We start from the raw sequence: 19493 nt of genomic DNA on the forward strand, positions 1-19493 counted from the left end.
CTGTATTTTTCCTTCTGTTCTCATTAAATTCTAAAGCTTGACCAAACAGCTGTGTAGCTTCAGCCCCAAGCCACTTATTTTCCGTGTTTCCGCCCAGACTCAGGAGATGGCCTCCAGCCTGGACCTGAGCAACCCCTTAAACAGCGAGTCCCTGGAGGGCTTCGACGAGATGCGGCTAGAGCTGGACCAGCTGGAGGTGCGGGAAAAGCAGCTGCAGGAGCGGATGCAGCAGCTGGACAGAGAGAACCAGGAGCTGAAGGCGGCCATCAGCCTGCAGGGAGAGCAGCTGCAGGTGGAGAGGGAGAGGGGCCGCGCCACCGCCAAGGACAACAGTCGCCTCGCGGACATGGTGGCCGCGCTTCAGAAGCAGTGGGAAGTCACCCAGGCCACGCAGAACACCGTGGTGGAGCTACACACGTGCCTGCAGGCCCTGGAGCTGGGGGCTGTGGAGAAGGAGGAGGATTACCGCTCGGCCCTGCAGCGGCTGGAGTCCCTGCTGAAGCCCCTGGCTCGGGAGCTCGAGGCCATGCGTGACTCCCCGGGCAGGAGGGACCAGCCCACGGCCGATGTCTTGGAGCAGCCAGCCACAGCCAAGCAGACGGCCGCTCCAGCTCTGGATGCAAAGGAGCGGGAAGAGCACGTCCCCAGTGACTCGGCCCTGGAGACCCAGGAGCTGGCAGTGAGGCTCCAAGCCCTGGAAGGCGAGAACACCCGCGTCCAGGAGCTCAGCAGGCAGCAGGCAGCGCAGCTGGAGCAGCTGGCCGGGGAACTACAGCTGAAGGAGGAGGCCCGGGCCTGCCTGGAGCGCCTGGTGGAGGAGACAGCCCTGCTGCGGGAAGAGCTGTCCCGCCAGGGGCAGGAGGCAGCCCAGCTCCGGCGCCAGCTGCAGGAGTCGCTGGGCCACTTGGGCTCCCTGGAGGAGGAACTCGCGGAGACGAGGCGTGAGGCGCGGCGGCGGCAGGAGGAGAAGGAGCTGCTGGAGCTGGAGGCCCGCTCGCTGACACGGCAGCTGCAGCTCCTGGAGACCCAGCTGGCCCAGGCGAGCCAGCGCGTGAGTGACCTGGAGGAGCAGAAGCGGCAGCTCATCCAGGACAGGGACCACCTCAGCCAGAAGGTGGGGATGCTGGAGCGACTTGCTGTGCAGCCAGGTCCAGGTCTGCCCGGCGCAGCTGAGACGCGTGAGGCTCCGAACTCCGCCCCACAGCAGGCCTGCGAGACGCCGGAGGAGGAACAGCGGGGCCTGCGGGAGGGACAGACAGACAATCCCAGGCTGCATGCGGTCGGCCTGGAGGACCAGTTCCAGCAAGCCCACAGGGAGCTGGAGAAGGAGCTGCAGAATGTGGCTGAGCGCAACCACATTCTGGAGGAGAAACTTCAGGCCCTGCAGGCTGATTACCAAGCACTGCAGCAGCGGGAGGTGGCCATCCAGGGCTCCCAGGTCTCTCTGGAGTCAGAGCAGATGGAGGCAAGCCTGCGGGCCCACGTGGCAGAGAAGGAGGCTGCCCTGCAGAGCAAGGAGGCCGAGTGCCGGCGACTGCAGGAGCAGGTGGAGCAGGGCCGGCAGCTTGCCGAGGCCCGGGATGGGGAGCTCCGAGCTCTTGAGAGCCAGTGCCGGCAGCAGACCCAGCTGATTGAGACCCTCAGGGCAGACAGAGGCCAACAGGATCTCAGCCCACCTGAAGACCATGCGCCACAGGAGCTGGCCACCCAGCTGGCCCTGTCTCAGGCGCAGCTGGAGATCCATCAGGGGGAGGCCCGGCGACTGCAGGCCACGGTGGTGGAGCTCCAGGCCAAGCTGCAGGCCACCCTGGGGGACCAGGAGAAGGTGAAGAGCCAGCTGAGCGTGGCTGAGGCTGCTCTGACAGAGCACAAGGCTCTTGTGCAGCAACTGAAGGAGCAGAACGAGGCTCTCAACAGGGCCCACGTCCAGGAGCTGCTGCAGTGCTCGGTGCGCGAAGGGGCGCTGAGGGAGGAGAGGGCCGGAGAGGCACAGCAGAGGGAAGAGGAGCTCCGGATCCTGCGGGAGGAACTGTCCAGGGCCAGGTGCAGCTCCGAGGAGGCCCATCTGGAGCACGCCGAGCTGCAGGAGCAGCTGCACCGCGCCAACACAGACACAGCTGAGCTCGGCATCCAGGTCTGTGCGCTGACCGCAGAGAAAGAGCAGGTGGAGGGGGCGCTGGCCCACACCATTCAGGAGCTCCGAGAGGCCAAAGAGGCAGCCTCCAGGGAGCGGGAGGGCCTGGAGCACCAAGTGGCTGGGCTGCAGCGAGAGAAGGAGAGCCTGCAGGAGCAGCTGAAGGCGGCCGAGGAGACAGCCAGCGTGCTGCCTGGCCTGCAAGCCCAGCTGGCCCAGGCTGAGCAGCACGCCCAGAGCCTCCAGGAGACCTCACGCCAGGAGCTCGACACCCTCAAGTTCCAGCTAAGCACCGAGATCATGGACTACCAGAGGAGACTGAAGGTATCCCTCCCCCTAGCTGCCTGAGCTGCACCCACCTCCTGCAGCAGGGCCTGGTGGGTCTCCGAGTGAGTGGGAGGCACCTTGGGCCATGTGGCCCGTGATGGCCCGAGAATGTCCTATTGTCAGAGCTCACAGCATCCTTGTCCTGCAAGAACCTGTCAGGGACCCACCTGAGGGAGGGATGCCTTCACGCAGACATCTGATGCCACTGCGGACAAGTTTGGCCCACACAAAATTTTCTTTTGTAATTAGCAGCCAACGTTTTAAGAGCAAATTGTTTGTAGATTTAGTTCAGGGACTTCTTTTGAAATCTTAAGAGGCCTGTAGACCTGTGCCCCCATTCCTACATGGCAGCAGTCAGCAGGAGCAGGGTGGGGACTGCCTGCTTTAAGGAAACATGGGGCCTCTGGTATTTTTCCTTACCCTCATTTATGTACTTGCTTGTCTAAGCCCTTTGGGCTTGTGAGTTCCTGACTGTCTCAAATCCTGTCCCTGAATTCTCTGTCCCTTCAGCTGCCTTCTGGTAACAGTGCAGTTGTAATAAACCAACTCAGTTCATTTTCACAAGACCCTTGGGATAGACGAGCTTATGCGTGCCCTAGACTGCACAGGGGAGAAGGGTTAAGGGTGAGGACGCAGGCAGACAGACACAGGGCTTTGGCCTCTGCTGCTCGTCACGTGTCTGTGTGCTTCTGGGTCTGTGCGCTCTCAGACCTCTCCTCTCACTGAGGCAGCTGCTGCCTTTGCACAGATGTACCTCCCACCCTGTGTCACTGTATCCTGTGCAGCTCCATGTGGCTCATGCTCCACCCTTCCCTCATAGAAATGAAATTCTAAGCTCAGAGGCCAAGCTGAATCTCTTAGCTTGACGGGATTGTATTACCAGTGAAGCCCAAAGCTTATTGAGTGAGAGAAGGAGAAGTGGCTTGTTTTTACCCACTTCGATGAATGGGGCCAAAGGAGTCTCAGAACAAGGACCCCACTTTTCTGATCCCTTTCCCATGCTCTCAGACCTCCAGTGAAGAATGCAGGAACCTCAGGGGCCAGCTGGAGGAGCAGGGCCGGCAGCTGCAGGCCGCCAAGGAGGCTGAAGGGAAGCTGAAGGTAGGCCTGAGTCCTGGGGCCCAGGGAGGTACTCCTGCCTGCCTGAGCAGGGGCCGGCCCATCATCCACCTGGTCATTCTGCTCCCAGGCTGTGGGCCAGTTGGGGAGGGAATCTTGCTTGTCTCTCACCGGACCATCAGGAGGCCTGCCTGCGGGAGATCCAGTGGCCTCCCTGAAGCTGCTGTCAGCTCACCTTTGTAGATGCCGTGTGTCATGGCCCTGCCATTCCCTGGACACCTGGCTAGACCTGCCAAGTGTGTTTTTTCACACCACCCCCCACCATGTCTTTGGAGAAGAAAATGGCAACCCACTCCAGTATTCTCGCCTGGGAAATGCCATAGACAGAGGAGCCTGGCGGGGTACAGTCCATGGGGCCGCAAAGAGTCAGACACGACTGAGTGACTAACATGCGCACAAATCTGCACATGTTCTCCAAGTCAGTGATTCTGACCTGAGCTGGAGCAGGGGTGGCGCTGAAACCTGTCTTCAGGGCTGTGATGTTTTCAGAAACCCCCACACCCTGCAACCACACCTCCATCCCCACCCTGGAGCCCCTACACCCACCACAAATGGCCCTAGTTGATTCTCAGGGGACATACTTACAAACGGGAATCTGTCCTACTCCACACACATACTAGTTCTTGGCCTCTTACGCTTAAACGAAAGCCCCTCCCGTTAGAAGTGCGCCAGCCAGATGGGGTGGAGCGAGCCAGTCCCCGGGTGGCACCTTGCATGGCTTCTGCAGCCAGGCATCTTCTCCCTGCTGTCCTGTGCCAGGCCGCCCAGGCGGACGTGCAGGAGAAGCTGAGCTGCGCCAGCAAGCACCTTGCCGAGTCCCAGGCCGCCATGCTGAGGAAGGACGAGGAGGGGGCCGCCCTGCGCCAAGACTTGGACAGGTTAGTTACACAGTCCGCCCACGGGGCCAGGGGCAGAGTCCTCACAGAAGGGGCGGGTTTGGTCCAGTCATTTAGAAAGTCAACCATTCATTCAGCTTTAAAAAGTCCTTTTGCAAGAAAAGCTGTAGACCCAGGAAGTGCTTATGTCAGAAGTGTGCCACAGAGATCCTTGGCAATCTGCCTGTCATAAACCTGTAGAAGCTGCAGGGAACCTTTCTCTTAATCCATTGTCATCTCTGGGAGACATATTTCAGTTCAGGAACTTCATGCTTTGGTAAAAATAAAATGAAATAAAAATTGGGCAAGTATCATGATACTAACAACAGAAACATTTAAGCCTAAAATGTGGCAGGTACCATTTTAAATATTTGATATTTACTTGCCTATTTAATCCTCCCAACGGTCCTGTGAGGATGGTATTATTATTTAATCCCATTTTATAGAAGAGAAAATTGCGGCTCAGAAGAGTGAAGTCACTTTCCCAGGGTCACACAGTGTGTAAGTGGTGATGGCAGGACTAGAACTTAGAACATTTGGCTCCAGAGTCTTTTTCTGAACAACCACCCTAAAATATATATATATACAGATAGTTTTGTGTTTTATTGTATTTTGTTTTGTTTTAGGGAACTGATTTGTGAGTTGTGTGTGTGCATGTTTTCCCCAATATGAGTTTTGACATGAATTCTTCATCAGTGACATGACAGGCTGCGGGGTTAAGTGTGAAGTTCTCCCATCTCATTCAGGAGTGAGTAAGCGAGCCAGGGAGCAGGATAGGCTTGTCTTCCTGCAGACTCTCTCGTGCTGTGTCTGTGGAGAGCACGTCTTGCCATCACCCTTTCATCATTTCTTTTAACCTTAAAATATGGCCCTCCCTGTGTCCAGCCCCAAGGCTGCCGCATCTTCAGACCTGGCAGCCCCCTGGAGCTGTGTGCATCATCAGCCCGCCATCCAGCGATGGGACCAGGCTCATCCTGCAGGGGATTCTGGCGCCGGAGTGCATGTGTGCTCCCAGCAGAAGCAGACACACCAAACTTCCCCGAGGCTTTAGCTTTCCCACCCATTTCCTACCACCTGCTTCTAGGCCTGACCCAGGCTCAGCGGGAGATCCAGACCACATTGGATGCTTAGTAGCCTGGATGTGTATTTCCTCTCATCTGACTCTCCTTTCGGAGTTCAATTCCTGTAGGACTCTGGCGGCCCTGAGCCAGGTCGTGTTCATGTGACAACTTAAATAGAACCTCTTAAGCTGGTGGTATTTTTTTTAATGCTATAACTGTGTGTCTGTCTGTGTGTCCCCAAGATCACTTCGGTGGGCAGTGTCTCATAAATAGCCTGCTGACAACTTTTTACTGGACATGGCAAGGCTGGAATAGATACAGATTGATCAGTCAGGCATAGCCCTCTAGTTTTATGGAGCTTTTGTGAATGCCTTCGTTCATAAACCATCCTTGGAAAACCACTGCCTTAGGGGACTGATAAGCTGAATGAGAAGTGGGCAAGGATGGGCAGACTGTGGTTCAGCCAGCCCCTCTCATAGCCTGAGACTCTGCAGAACCCAGAGAAGGATTCCATAGGCCTCGAGGTCTCAGGTTGAACTCCCGGCCATGCAGAGTTGGTGCCTGCTCTGTGCCCAGTGCCACACCCCATGTGCAGAGTCCCAGAGAAACGTGGGGGACGGATGCTCCTCTGCCTGGTCACCTCCAGGAAGCTGCGCCTCAGTTCTTCCTGTTCTGACTCCTTTTTCCTCTGCGTATCCACCCACCATCACTGACCCAGGCACCTCACCCACTGGGCTCCTCTCACAACCTCAGTTTTCTCCCAAGAAAAGTGGTGCGGAGTTTGACCCACCTGGGGTGCTCCTAGTGACCTGAGGGCAACCTCCTCTCCTGAATGTCCCTTGTATTTGTTGTGGGGAGTAGCAATGTGTGAAGAGTTTGAGTGTGTGAGAGGAGGTTTGAAGGCTTAAGAGAATATACACCCTGTGAAGGGAACAGTGCCAAGGGGCTTCCCCGGGGAAGACAAAGGCAGGTAGGGCAGCGGGACTGCTTACTAGAGGCCGGGGTTAGCCCGGGGGGACGGGAGAAGTGGAAATAGTGGGTGATCGGGACAACTTAGCACTCCTCCACCAGGACCCAGAAGGAACTCGAAAGAGTCACCACCAAGGCCCAGGAATATCACGACAGACTCTGCCAGGAGGCAGCAGACAAGGAGAAGAGTGACCAGAAGATGCTCGCCGACCTGGATGACCTGAACAGAACCAAGAAGTACCTGGAGGAGCGGCTGATAGAGCTGCTCAGGTGAGTGTCGGGACAGACCAGGGGCCTGGGGCTTCCCCAGAGCCTGGCTTTTCTTTAAAGAAGTGTGACTCTTCTCGAAGGGACTCTTGCAGGGAAGTGGGCCCCTGTCTGCTTGTGTTCTGTTGTAAAGGCACACACGTGAACAGGGTGTGAACAGGGTCTACTCAGGCCCTTGGCAGCCTTAGAAGACAGGATTTCACTGTTCCCACTAGTGTGCGTCTGGTTTGTGTTTTCATATTGCTGTGTTGATTGTTTTCAAAATCTGCATGTACTCAGCCACAGAGTGACAGTCAAAGATGTTTAGTATCCTGAGGGACTTCTCTATTCCCTTGCCCATCTCTCATGAGTCCTTTTCTCCTCCTCCTCCATCCGACTCTCCAAGCACCTGGGGCCCCACACTCCAGCGCCTCAGGTAGCAGTTGTGCCTAGTCAGGTGGCAGACAGTGTTGTGAATGTGTGACCCGGGCTGGAGGGGCTCTGAGAAGTCAGAGGACATGGCTGCGCTGCTACTGCCAGGTCACCTTACTTCTTCAGAGAAGATCGAAATCTGAATTTTTGTGTGAAATCGGCCTGAGTTTTAAATGTTGGCAAGTCATTCCAAAAAATGTGTAAAGCTTTTTGTATGGGAGTCTTCTTTTTTGGTTGTGCCCTGTGGCTTGTGGGATCTTAATTCTCTGACCAGGGATCGAACCTGTGGCCCCTGCAGTGGAAACCCAGAGTCTTAACCACTAGACCTCCAGGGAAGTCTCAGAAATTTTCAAAAATACAAAAGTAGACAGCAGAATGCACCCCTCTGTACCTGTCACCCAGCCTCAACATTATGCTCATGACCAAGTCTTGTGTCTCCTGGAGTCCTACCCATTTCTCCCACCTCCTCAGACTGTTTTGAAGCAAATCCCAAACTTCCTGTCATTTCATCCACAAGTATTTTGGTACATGCCTTCGTAACACTGGGACTCTTTATTTTAAACAACCACAATATCGTTACTATGCTTAAAAATTTACTAATTCCCAATGTCACCAAGTATCTAGTCATTTTGAAATTTTTCCAATTGCTTTATAATTTTTTCTAGTCAGAACCTAAATTAGATCTGTATGTTGCATGGTGATACATTTCTTGGGTCTCTCTTACTTAGGCATGTTTTCCCCATCATCTCTCCTCTTTTCCTTTGCAGTTTACTTTTAAAGAAAGCAGGCCATTTATCTGGTAGAGTTTCCTGTAGCCTGGGCTTTGCTGTTTACATCTCTATGGTGTCATTTAACATTTTCTTCCATCTTCTATGTAGCCTATAAGTCGATAGTTATAACTAGAGCAGTAGTTCTCAACCCTGATGCAAATTGGAGTCACTAGGGGAGCTAATTAAAGTAACACTCAGGTCTGGACCCCACCCAGACCAACCAGATTGGAATACCTGGGAGTGGGGTCCAGGCATCAGTGAGAGAGAGTTGAAACCACTGCTGTACTAGACACTGGCTCAGACTCAAAGTCTTGTCCGGAAAACTCCATAAAATTGGTGTATGGTTTTGGGTCTTTCTTTCAAGAACCACAGAAGATCTGTTTAGCCCTTTCTTTACACCATCAGCAGCCACACATAAGCGGCGCCTAAATGTTCTAATTCGTTTGGGGTTGCACATTGGCAATAATAAATTTTGACTAGTTTGGAAGCTTGAAAACTCTGCCCACGTGCCATCAGTTTGCAGACTAGGGATTCGGCATTTGTGACCTCTGCATTCACACACCTTCCAGAGGTCTGTGTTGGAAAAGCCCAGGTCCCAGCACAGTTGCCACGTTCCCAGGGTCTGGGCGCCTGGCCTCCCGGGGCCAGACAGAACAAGCTGTGGCCCAGTTGGGAGAATGACACTGGTCCCAAGAATGAGTCTTCCTGCTTCCTGATGATGTCGGGCATTCCTGAGAAGTCTGTGTTCTGGTTTATGTTACAGGGGAACGGTCTTTGGCTGACTTCGGGTCCCTGACTGGTGACCGTGCCAGCTTCTCTCAGGGCCTGGGTGGCTCTGGTGTGGCTCTCAGTCATCAGTGTCTCACATGTTGCCAGGGCCATTCATTGTTACTTAGACCATAAAAACGAGAAGGACCCCAAACACATTCAAGATTTAGGTGGGCGGTGCACTCCTGGTTGGTTGTCTCACAGCACGCTGGCTGTCGTGTAATCGTGGCAGCCTGAACTTTCAGTGGCCGTGTACACTGTCGTTTAGACCCCTGGGCAGCTGCTGACCCTGTTGGTGCTAGCAGGTCTTTGCAGTTGTCAGAGCCTTTTATGGACCCCGCAGGCCCCCACACCTTCACATGTGTGGTGTCAGATCAGGACCCACACATTGGGGGACTCCTGCTGAGTCTGGATCTGCTGTGGGGTGACAGGTGACCTCAGTATCAATAAAAGTGAATTCCCCTCCTGTCTTGCAAAATTCAGAAGCAGTCTTTTGAAGTGAATCCAGAGGTAGTTCTGTCATTTTCATGGATGCTTTCTTCTGTTTTTCTAATGTGGCTCTGTCCCAGGGACAAGGATGCTCTCTGGCAGAAGTCAGATGCCCTGGAATTCCAGCAGAAGCTCAGTGCTGAGGAGAGGTGGCCCGGGGACACGGAGGCGAACCACTGCCTCGACTGCAAGCGGGAGTTCAGCTGGATGGTGCGGAGGCACCACTGCAGGTCAGCGAGCGGCTCGCGGGCAGGACGCAGAGCCAGAGCAGGGGGCTCCAAACGGGGAGTTAGGGCAGACGTTGGCATGGCGGCCACTTGTCTAGGAAGAGCATGTTGTCTTTTAGTTTTGAGGGAACCAGTTGAGGAGTGGGTGTGAGGCAGGGTCCCAGCAGGACACTCAAGGATCCCCGAAACGGAGGAGAGTTGAATACAGGGCATGTGGGCAGAAGTGAGGGGACCCCCAGGGATGTGGGGCACCCAGAGACCCAAGTCTCGGCACTCGCTTGGCCTGCGGGGGTCAGAGGAGAAACGGACCACGGAGAGAGCAGAGGCTGAGGCTTCACCAGAGGAAAATAGAGCCAAGACCTCCCTGCCCCCAGGACCCGAAGACGGGCAGGCAGGAATGAATTTCTAGTTGGGACAGGGGCATGGAGAATCGTCTTTGGTTTTAGAGCGCAGCCTCCAGGTGTGGGATGCCCACCTGCATCATAGTGTCAGGGAAGGGGGCTCGGCCTGCCTGCTAGGACCCTAGGAAGTCCTTCCCATCAGGTGTCACCCAGGCGGCTCTCTTGGAGTCTTAGGAGATGGGCCTTGAGGCCATGGTCCAGAGTGGGGGCAGAGCTGGGTGTGATGAGCCATGTGGCGCCCAGAGCCCAGCCCAGAGCCCAGTCCGGTGCCGAGCAGGGCGCTCGCGACCCCTGTGTGGCGTCCTTACAGCCCACGCCCGTGTCGTCCCCAGGATATGCGGCCGCATCTTCTGTTACTACTGCTGCAACAACTACGCCGTGAGCAAGCACAGTGGCAAGAAGGAGCGCTGCTGCCGGGCCTGCTTCCGGAAGCTGAATGAGAGCCCCGGGTCCCCTGACAGCAGCAGCTCGGGCACCAGCCAGGGGGAGCCCAGCCCCGCGCGATCGCCTGCCCAGGCCGCACTCCAGGCCACCGGAGGCCAAGGTCAGCTCCCCCACTGCCCCCGTTCTCCTGGAGCCACCCTCCCCAGCTCCCCACTGTGGCTGCTTAGCAGGGCCACGCCTAGTTCAGTACTTCCAAAATGAGGCACTGAAAAGGTAGTACCACCAGTCTGAGACTTTCTTTTTGATGTAATTAGGATGGAAAGTGAATTGAAAAGGGAATAACTTTCTCCAGATATGATTCAGCATTATTATTTAACATGAAGTCTGTTTGCCTGTTAACTCATGTGCCACCAGTGGAACGCCACCCCACACTTTAGAAAATGCTGTCTCCCAGGCCCCAGCCCCAAACTTCTGTCCCAGGGTAACCAAAAGCCAGGCGTTGAATCTGGAAATGAGCGCATCCTCCCCTGTCTTCCCAGAAGCTGGTGTTCTCACTCAGTGACGGACGGAGAAGGACACATTGTCCTTCACCTCCTCTCACTCAGCTCAGTAAAAGAATGTGGCATTTGGTCCCTGCTGCTTCTGCTCCAAGCACAGCCTCGCAGACCCCAGCCCAGGCCGGCCGCTCAGGACTGGACTGTGGTGTGGAGCATGAGGCGGGCAGAGCTGCAGTGACTGGGGCGGCAGTGAGCGTCCTCTGTGCTCAGACATCACTGCCTCCTGCAGCCAAACCCCTGCACCACTCCTTGGCCTCAGTCTGGACCCAGGCCAGCCAGCTTCAGAGACACTGTTAGCTCCTCTTTTGTTTAAATGGATCATCAAGGAGGTTGGCCGGCTCCATTATTTATACTGGATACAAACAACTGCTCAGGGATGGGGAAGTGTACTTTGCACAACATTAGTGTGTTATATAAAAGTTACTGAATTTTGAAAGCCCTTTATATATCCTAAGTATGATTTATTTATCATATATGTGTTTTACAAATGTTTTCTCCCAACCTATATCCTGTCTTTTTAAATTTTCTTTTGATGAGCATAATTTGGATAAAGTCCAGTCTATCAATTTTTTTTCCCTTATGGGTCAATTTTTTCCTGTTCTTTTAATATCATATCTCTCTTTGTTTAACTCAAGAACTCAAAGGTCTTCTTTTGTTTTCTCTTAAAAGTTTTATAGTTTTAGATTCATGTTTAGGTCTATGGTTCATTTTGAGTTAATTTTTTTATATGATGCAAGCTTTGCCCAAATATTCATTTTTTGTATGTGGTTGTCCAGTTATTACAACACCATTGGTTGAAAGGTCTGTTCCCATAGAATTGCCTTTTCTCAAAAATCAGTTGCCTTTATGTATTATTTGGTATCTGGACTTTCTGTTCTACTCCATTTACCAATGTGCCTTTTCTTTCACCAATACCACACAGTTATGATTGCCATAATTTTGTAATAAGTCTTAAAATCAGGCAGAGTGAGTCCTCCAATTTCCTTCTTTATTAAAGCCTGGCTATTCTAGGTCCTATGCGTTTCCATATAAATTTTAGAATTAACTAGTCAATTTCTACAGAAACATCCTGGTGGCATTTTGGTTGGGATTGCATTGAGTCTCTGCAGCAGTCTGGGGAAAATTGCCAAAGGAACAGAGTTGAGTCTTCCAGTCTACACGTGGCAGAGCACTCTGTTTAGGGCTCCTTTGGTTACTCTCGACAGGCATCATTATGGGTCCCTGGTGCTCATTTTCCCTTCCCTCCTCTTCCTTCCCCCTTCCCCCTGCCAGCCTAAAAAGGCAGGTTCAGGAACGTGGCTGGGCCTATGGAAAAAAGCCAGTCCCTGGTCCCCCTTTTCAGCCTGTGCCTCAAGCCGCCCTCCATCATGCAGACTTATAGACCAGAGGAAGAACGTCCCTCCTAAAGCCTGGCCCATCCAGGAGCTGTGAGTCAGGGCCCACTGGGAACTTGCAGCCCACATGGACTCTTCTTCTCGCTGACCAGCCCGGGACTCTTTCCCATGCCTGGCTCATTCTGGGTGTTTGAGTGACAACACAGGGTGGCGTGGTGCCAGCGTGCTGAGGTTGCTTGTTCTGCTTTCTGATATTCCCTGCTCCTCCCTTGCCTTTTCTTCGTTCACCTCAGGCCTGCCATCACAGCTTCCATCACATACAGGAGAGTGCTTGTTGGCGGGATGGGGGGTGACTAGAGCAACAGCATCCACACTGCGTCCTTCCTACCTGGTACCCTGCAGAGTTGGGCACGAGTCCCTCAAGCTGCAGGAGCTGGTGGGATGGGGTGGGGAGGCGGTTCTTTTCCACTCCCCTAGTGGACTGAGACGGAAATGCAGGTCACACAGAATCCTGCCCTCAAAGAGGCTTGCATGAGGCATGTGTCTGCTAGAGCTAGGATTTCAGCAGCAGGGAAGTATGTTTATCTTTTTGTTGAGTTCTTTCCTGATAAGGATTTGATAAGTTTTTTTGTTCTAAGTAAGGGGCCTCAGAGAACAGGTTAAAGCTTAAAACCCTTCCACGCCCCTGCCTAAGGGACTTCAGAGAAAACACTTATTTTGTGCGTTCAGTTTCACCTGTAGTCCCCTCATCTGCTTTTCTGAAACATCACAACAGCCATTTGTTTCCATCCAGACAGAGTAGCTGTCTGTTGAGTGAGCACTTGAGGGTGGACCTGAAGTGCTTCGTCCCGTGTAGCTGCACTCCCTCCCCGTCCCGTGCATGACCATGCGTTTCTCTTCTCTCCCTACTTGCATCTGTGTCCCAGGTGCAAACACAGACTGCCGGCCACCAGATGATGCTGTGTTTGACATCATCACAGATGAGGAGTTGTGCCAGATACAGGAGTCCGGCTCCTCCTTGCCTGAAACACCTACTGAGACTGATTCTCTTGACCCGAATGTGGCCGAACAGTGAGTAGACATCGCCTCCATTTCCTGAGTTCTCATTAAGTACCTGGTATTGTGCCTTCTTTCTTTTTTAAAAAATACTTATTTGAGTGCACGGGGTCTTAGTTGCAGCACTCAGGATCTTCAGTCTTCGTTGCAGCATGCAGGATCTTTAGTTGTGGCCTGTGAACTCTTAGTTGCATGTGAGATCTCGTTCCCTGACCAGGGATTGAAGCTAGACCCCCTGTAATGGAGCTTGGGTCTTAGCCACTGGACCACCAGGGAAGTCCCTGGCCTTGTGCTTTCTCATCAGAGGGTTGGGAAAGCTCAGAAGCAGGACCGCCTGTCTTTCATTAAGGGAAGGTGCCTGTGAACAGTGCTCAGGGCAGGTGGTCCTTGAACAGCACCAGGACTTGGGGTGTGGTCAGCGTTGAGCCTTGTCAGAGAGTTTCTGGGCATTTCTGTCAGCAGTCCTCCTGATTTCAGCAACTCCATGAAGCCTTCCTTGTCTTGGGCAACTGTATTAATCCACTTAGGCCGCCATGACAGAATGCTATACACCAGATGACTTCAACAACAGAAATCTCATTTGTCAAGTTCTGGAAGTCCAAGGCCAAGGCGCCAGCAGGCTTACTTTTCCTGAGGCCTCCCATTGGCTTGCAGATGGCTGCTCTCTTCCTGTCTCTTCATGTGGTCGGCCCCAGCCATGGGCGTGTGCACCCTTGTCTCTCTGAGTCCTAATCTTCTCTTCTTATAAGGACACCAGTCAGATTAGATTAGGGCTCAGCTTATTGGTGTCATTTTAACTAACTTCTTTAATGGTCTTGGGCTTCCCTGGTAGCTCAGATGGTAAAGACTCCGCCTGCAATGTGGGAGACCTAGGTTTGACCCCTGGGTTGGGAAGATCCCCTGGAGGAGGAAATGGCAACCCACTCCAGTATTCTTGCCTGGAGAATCCCATGGGGTTGCAGAGTCGGACACGACTGAGCTACTTTTCACTTTTAATGGTCTTATCTCCAAAAGCAACCATGTTCTGAGGCTCTGGGGTTTAGGACATCAACATGGTGTGAAGTGCACGTGCTCGCGTGCAACAGAGATCCAGAATGACTTCTGCTGGATGATTCAGAAGAGCAGCCCTTCCTGGGCTGCCACAGCCGTGCTCAGAGCAACACACTGCTCTTTAAAAACCACGTCACAAAAAAAAAAAAAAAAAAAAGAAAAGAAAAAAAGAAAAAAATAAAAAATAAAAACCACGTCACAGAACCACTCCTCAGGCCTGGTAATGGTGCCACAAGAAAGGAAGCTCAGATTAATTTCAGTTCTCTCAAGCGGTTTCTCTCAGAAGTTCCTCTGGCTTCAGCTAAGGTCTCTTCGAGCCCCAGAGTTTAAAAGCAATAAAAAATATAGACAAGCCTGTTACCCAGCACTCCGTGGAACTGAGGGACTTTCCCCCAGCTAGCCTGGGCCCTGTGCCATCACCGTGACCCAGACCCTCCAAACCTTCCCACTGCTATAGATGGACAGCATCCAGCACAGGGCCATCCATCCTTCAGCTCCAGCTCTCCATTGGCCTCCCCAATTTTTCTGGGCCAACTGTTTTCCAACAAAGCTTGCAAGGAGAGTTGTGCAAGGGCTAGTTTCTAAATAAATGAGATAACTGCATCAAGTGCCACTGTATTAAAGTGTCAAGAGTTTAAGTCAGGGGACCCACGGCAAAGGTCAAGTTCCCCTCCCTGGCAGCCTCACTTGGTATTTCTCAGCCCCAGGGGTCCGGCTAAAATGCAGTTTCTTCTGCAAAGCACTGCCTGCTCAGAAGCTCGAGGGAGAATTGACAGGGTTCCTGTGTCCAGACATTCCTTGACCCACTTTCCATCCAGGTGGGGAGCTTTGTGATGGTTTTGCCCACTCATGTTGAGATCTCTATTCCTCTCTTCACGCCCAGAATTCAGAGGAAGGCTGGCACCAATTTGTCGGATTTATCGTCTGGGATTTCTGCTGCATGGGAGGAGATGCACTTAATCTTGGGAGGCTCTCATCTCAGGAGATTTTAGGCTCCAGCGTGTGTCCCCATACTCGGTTATTCTCATGCTAGAGGGTGACTGAACTCATGTCAAGGATATAGCCAACCCCATCACCCACCTAAGGTGCTCACTGTGACCATGGGTCTTTGGTTTTCCTTTTGAAAGCCCCACATTGAAGCCTTGGCTGACTGCGTGAGCCTGCAGTGTTCCCCCTGACCCCCGTGGGGACGAGTGTGACCCCTAGGGCATGTTCTGTTGGGTTTGCACTAAGCCACCCTTTTCCTTTGTCACTTGGCAGCTCTTCGCTGACTGTGCCTTGACTCCTGGCCAGGTGGGTCAGGGGTCAGGTGAGCCACCAGAACCACAGGGCCTTGGAGATGGCTTCAGGCTCTCGGGTGTGTGAGAAAGTACCCCCTGAGCTCCCCTGTCGCTTCACCCCTCACCTTCCCCTCTCCTAGTAGGAGCAAAAGCAGAAGGTCTTCTGACCACTGACAAATGTGTGTGTTTTGGTCGTGGGAAATCAGGAAGTGTTCCAGGGAAAGGAAACTGCCAGCATGCTGGCCTCAGCCTCCAAGGCAGATCCGGGGCTAATGGATGAATCTGCAGTCCCGTGCCGAGTCTGTCTGGGTGAAGGGTAAGCCCTCCAAGTCAGTTCAGGGCCTGCCCCATCTTGCACCTTGCTTGCACGTTAACCAGAGACAGACACCCGTGTCTCCTGCGACTTTTTCTTAGGTTTAAAGCCACCAGGAGTCTGAGAAAGTGGCGGTGGGGAGAGTGGTGGTACAGAGCCTGGGTTTGTGTACACATCCCTGCCAAAAGATTTAGAGAAAGAAATCAGCAAGTCCAAAGTAAGAAGTAGTCCAGGAGGGGTTAACACTGAAAAACTCTAATCTGGAGAATGGAGGCCGCCTCGAGATCGTGTTGCTGAAAACCCTTTGTTGGAGCTGTTTCCCTCAGGAGCTGCATCTGCCCTCACTTAATCCCAGTCCAGCCCTCCACAGAGTAGGGGTCATGGTCCCAGTTTCACACATCAAGGCACTGAAGTTCAGGAGGCCAGGTAACTCACTCCAGGTCAGGGGGCTGCAAGTGTCAGAACTAAGCTTTGTACCCAGAACCCCTCCCTCTCGTCACAGGCCCGAGATGCATTTTGCAGCATACTGCCACCTTCTCCTGGCCCTGTTTCCCCATCTTCCCATCAAAAAGCTGTGCTCCTTCCTTATCCTTCATCCACTCCCCCCTCCACACGCGTGTCCTCAGGACGAACACAGTTGTCTGCCCTGGCCCCCTGGCTGTGACAGGACAGGAAGAGGTCCCAGAACCCAGGCGCTCAGGAAGAGCTGGCAGGACGCCACTGATCCCTCAGCAGCCTCCCAGTGGCCCCGGCGCACAGGCCTCACCAGGTGGGAAGGTGACATTCTCCAGACCCCACGGACATGCACACCCCTCCCCACAGTCATCCAGGCCCGCCTTCAGCCATCTCCCTGACAGAGGCCCAGCTGTTCTCAGGCTGAAGCAGGCTGAGAAGGAAAGAAAGCTCCTTTCGCCCACAGCAGGGCTGGCCTCGAGGCCTCGGCCTCCCCCGGGCCTACCTCCTCTTCTTGAGCGGAGCATGTCAGTGAAGAGCTTGAGCTGCAGAGTCGAACCCGCCTGGTCAGGTCCTGGGTTGCTGCCTCGAGGTTCACTGCAGCCCCCCGAAGTCAGCTTCCTCCCCGGAATGAACAAGATGCGGCCAGCACCCACCTCCACAGTGTTAAGAGGGTCAGATGTACATCGTGTGGGAAGCCTTCCATGGAGGAGCCCTGTCTTTGCGATGTTTTCCCTGAGCCGTGAGGTCAAGGGTCACGCTGTGGTGTCTACTGCGTGGGCCCTGGTTCACTGCACCACGCAGCTCAGGTGTCTTCCCCGAAGAACATCCTGCCTGTTGCCCAGGATTACTGAGCTCAAACTCTAGAGACTGCACCAACCCACAGAGCGTCTTAGCCAGCACCTACTTTAGAACGGGTGCTCTGTGGTCAGTGCTTCGGGGAACTGTTGTGGGTTTACCACCAGCCGGGAGATCCAATGCCTGGTATTTCAAACAAAACGAGAACAGAACATGGTGAACATGGTTAAGGTTAGAAAGCCGCCTTTTGTGGTTGTTCATTCGCTCGGTCATGTCTGACCTCATGGACTACAGCACGCCAAGCTTCCCTGTCCTTCACTCTCTCCCGGAGTTTGCTCAAACTCATATCCACTGAGTGGGTGATGTTATCCTACCATCTCATCCTCTGCTGCCCACTTCTCCTCCTGCCCTCAGTCTTACCCAGAATCAGGGTCTCTTCACATCACGGGGCCAAAGTATTGGAGCATCAGTCCTTCCAGTAAATATTCAGGGTTGATTTCCTTTAGGATTGACTGGTTTGATCTCCTTGCTGTCCAGGGAGCTTTTAAGAGTCTACTCCAGCACCACAATTCAAAAGCATCAAATCTTTGGTTCTCTGCCTTCTTTATGGTCCAACTTTCACATCTGTACATGACTACCAGAAAAACCATAGCTTTGATTATATGGACCTTTGTTGGCAAAGTAATGTCTCTGCTTTTTAATACACTATCTAGGTTTGTCATAGCTTTTCTTCCAAGGAGCAAGCATCTTTTAACTTCATGGCTACAGTCACCATCTGCAGTGTTTTTGGAGCGTCAAAAAATAAAGTCTGTCACTGTTTCCATTTTTTCCCCATCTATTTGCCAGGAAGTGATGGGACTGGATGCCATGATCTTCGTTTTTTGAATGTGGAGTTTTAAGCCAGCTTTTTTACTCTTCTCTTTCACTTTTATCAAGAGGCTGTTTAGTTCCTCTTCACTTTTTTGCCATTAGGGTGGTGTCATCTGCATATCTGAGGTTATTGATATTTCTACTGGCAATCTCAATTCAAGCTTGTGCTTCATCCAGCCCAGCATTTCACATGATGTACTCTGCATAGAAGTTAAATAAGCAAGGTGACAACATACAGTCTTGATGTACTCCTTTCCCAGTTTAAACCAGTCAGTTTTCCGTGTCTGGTTCTAACTGTTGCTTCTTGACCTCCATATAGTTTTCTCAGGAGGCAAGTAAGGTGGAATGGTATTCTCATCTCTTTAAGAATTTTCCACCATTTGTTTTTATCCAGAGAATCAGAGGCTTTAGCGTAGTCAATGAAGCAGAAGTAGATGTTTTTCTGGAACTCTCTTGCTTTTTTGATGATCCAGCAGATGTTGGCAATTTAATCTCTGGTTCCTTTGCCTTTCCTAAATCTAGCTTGTACATCTGGAAGTTCTTGGTTCATATACTGTTGAAGCCTAGATTGAAGGATTTCGAACATTACCTTGCTAGTATGTGAAATGAGCGCAGTTGTGTGGTAGTTTGAACATTCTTTGGCATTGACCTTTGGGATTGGAATGAAAACTGACCTTATCCAGAAAGCCTTGCTGCACTGGGGTTAACCTAGCATCTCTGCCTTCAGATGAGTACAGAGTTGTCAGGTTCCCTGGTCCATCTTAGCCAACATTTGAGGGAAGAAAAAGAGGCTTTTCACCAGCGTTTTAGCCCCAGCTCTGCTGCATGGGCTTTGTGATCTCTCTGAACTTGTTTCCTCATCTGGAAAACGGGGTAGTGCCAGACCTCCTAACAGAGGGCATTGGGTCCTGTGGGCCACGAAGGGGTGGTTGTGTGGAAGGGGTGCTGCCCCAAGAGGACAAGGAGGGCCAGCGCGTCCTCTGCTCCTGGGCGGGTGCTGTCTGCTCTGCCTCTGCCCCTCCAGGACAGGCAGCTTCTGTTTTTCCCCTCCCACAGCACCGTTTCCTCCTTGCAGGATGCTCACTGGAATCCCGGACTTCTGGCTCCAAGTAGCCCCTGGAATCGGGGTCAGCCTGTGTTCTCTGCATCTCAGATGGTGTGACCCCGTCCTGCCCCCGGGCTGCAAGTGCAGGGAACTCAGTGGCGGGGGAGACCCTGAGGCCTCACTTGGGGCAGCTGGGCTCTTCCGGCAGCCACAGCCCACCTGACCTCCTCCCGCCAGTTGCACCCCAGGCCCCTTAGGTCAGGCGGTGGCTGTGAGGAGAGGCGCGCGCTCCAGGGAGGGGAGGGCGGCTCTGAGACAGCGAACTGGGCTCCACGGGGCTGTCCTGTGGACAGATGGCGTGCAGAGTGCAAACCCTCAGGAAGCGGCGTGGGCTGTGCCAGGGCCTGCTGCCCGCAGTGGTGTGCGCCCAGGAGGGGGCTGGGGAAATGATCTCTGTTCCCAAGGGCAGCAGGTGAGGCCGGAGTGTGGGCCCAACCAGCGCCTGGGGAGGCAGAGAAGGGGGAAAGATGGAGCG

General features: G+C 53.2%; 1 protein-coding gene across 2 annotated transcripts in view; it reads left to right on the top strand.

The window, feature by feature from the left end:
* Positions 1-19493, top strand: part of FYCO1 (FYVE and coiled-coil domain autophagy adaptor 1) — a 78684-nt gene that overhangs the window by 26455 nt on the left and 32736 nt on the right. For both annotated transcript variants that reach the window (XM_065933872.1, XM_065933873.1), the window contains exons 8-14: positions 98-2458; positions 3470-3562; positions 4340-4458; positions 6588-6755; positions 9271-9420; positions 10151-10362; positions 13020-13164. In XM_065933872.1, coding sequence (XP_065789944.1) covers positions 98-2458; positions 3470-3562; positions 4340-4458; positions 6588-6755; positions 9271-9420; positions 10151-10362; positions 13020-13164 — 3248 coding nt within the window. The remainder of the gene's footprint in view (positions 1-97; positions 2459-3469; positions 3563-4339; positions 4459-6587; positions 6756-9270; positions 9421-10150; positions 10363-13019; positions 13165-19493) is intronic.

This window comes from Muntiacus reevesi, chromosome 4, assembly GCF_963930625.1.
Source record: "Muntiacus reevesi chromosome 4, mMunRee1.1, whole genome shotgun sequence".
Lineage (NCBI taxonomy): Eukaryota > Metazoa > Chordata > Mammalia > Artiodactyla > Cervidae > Muntiacus > Muntiacus reevesi.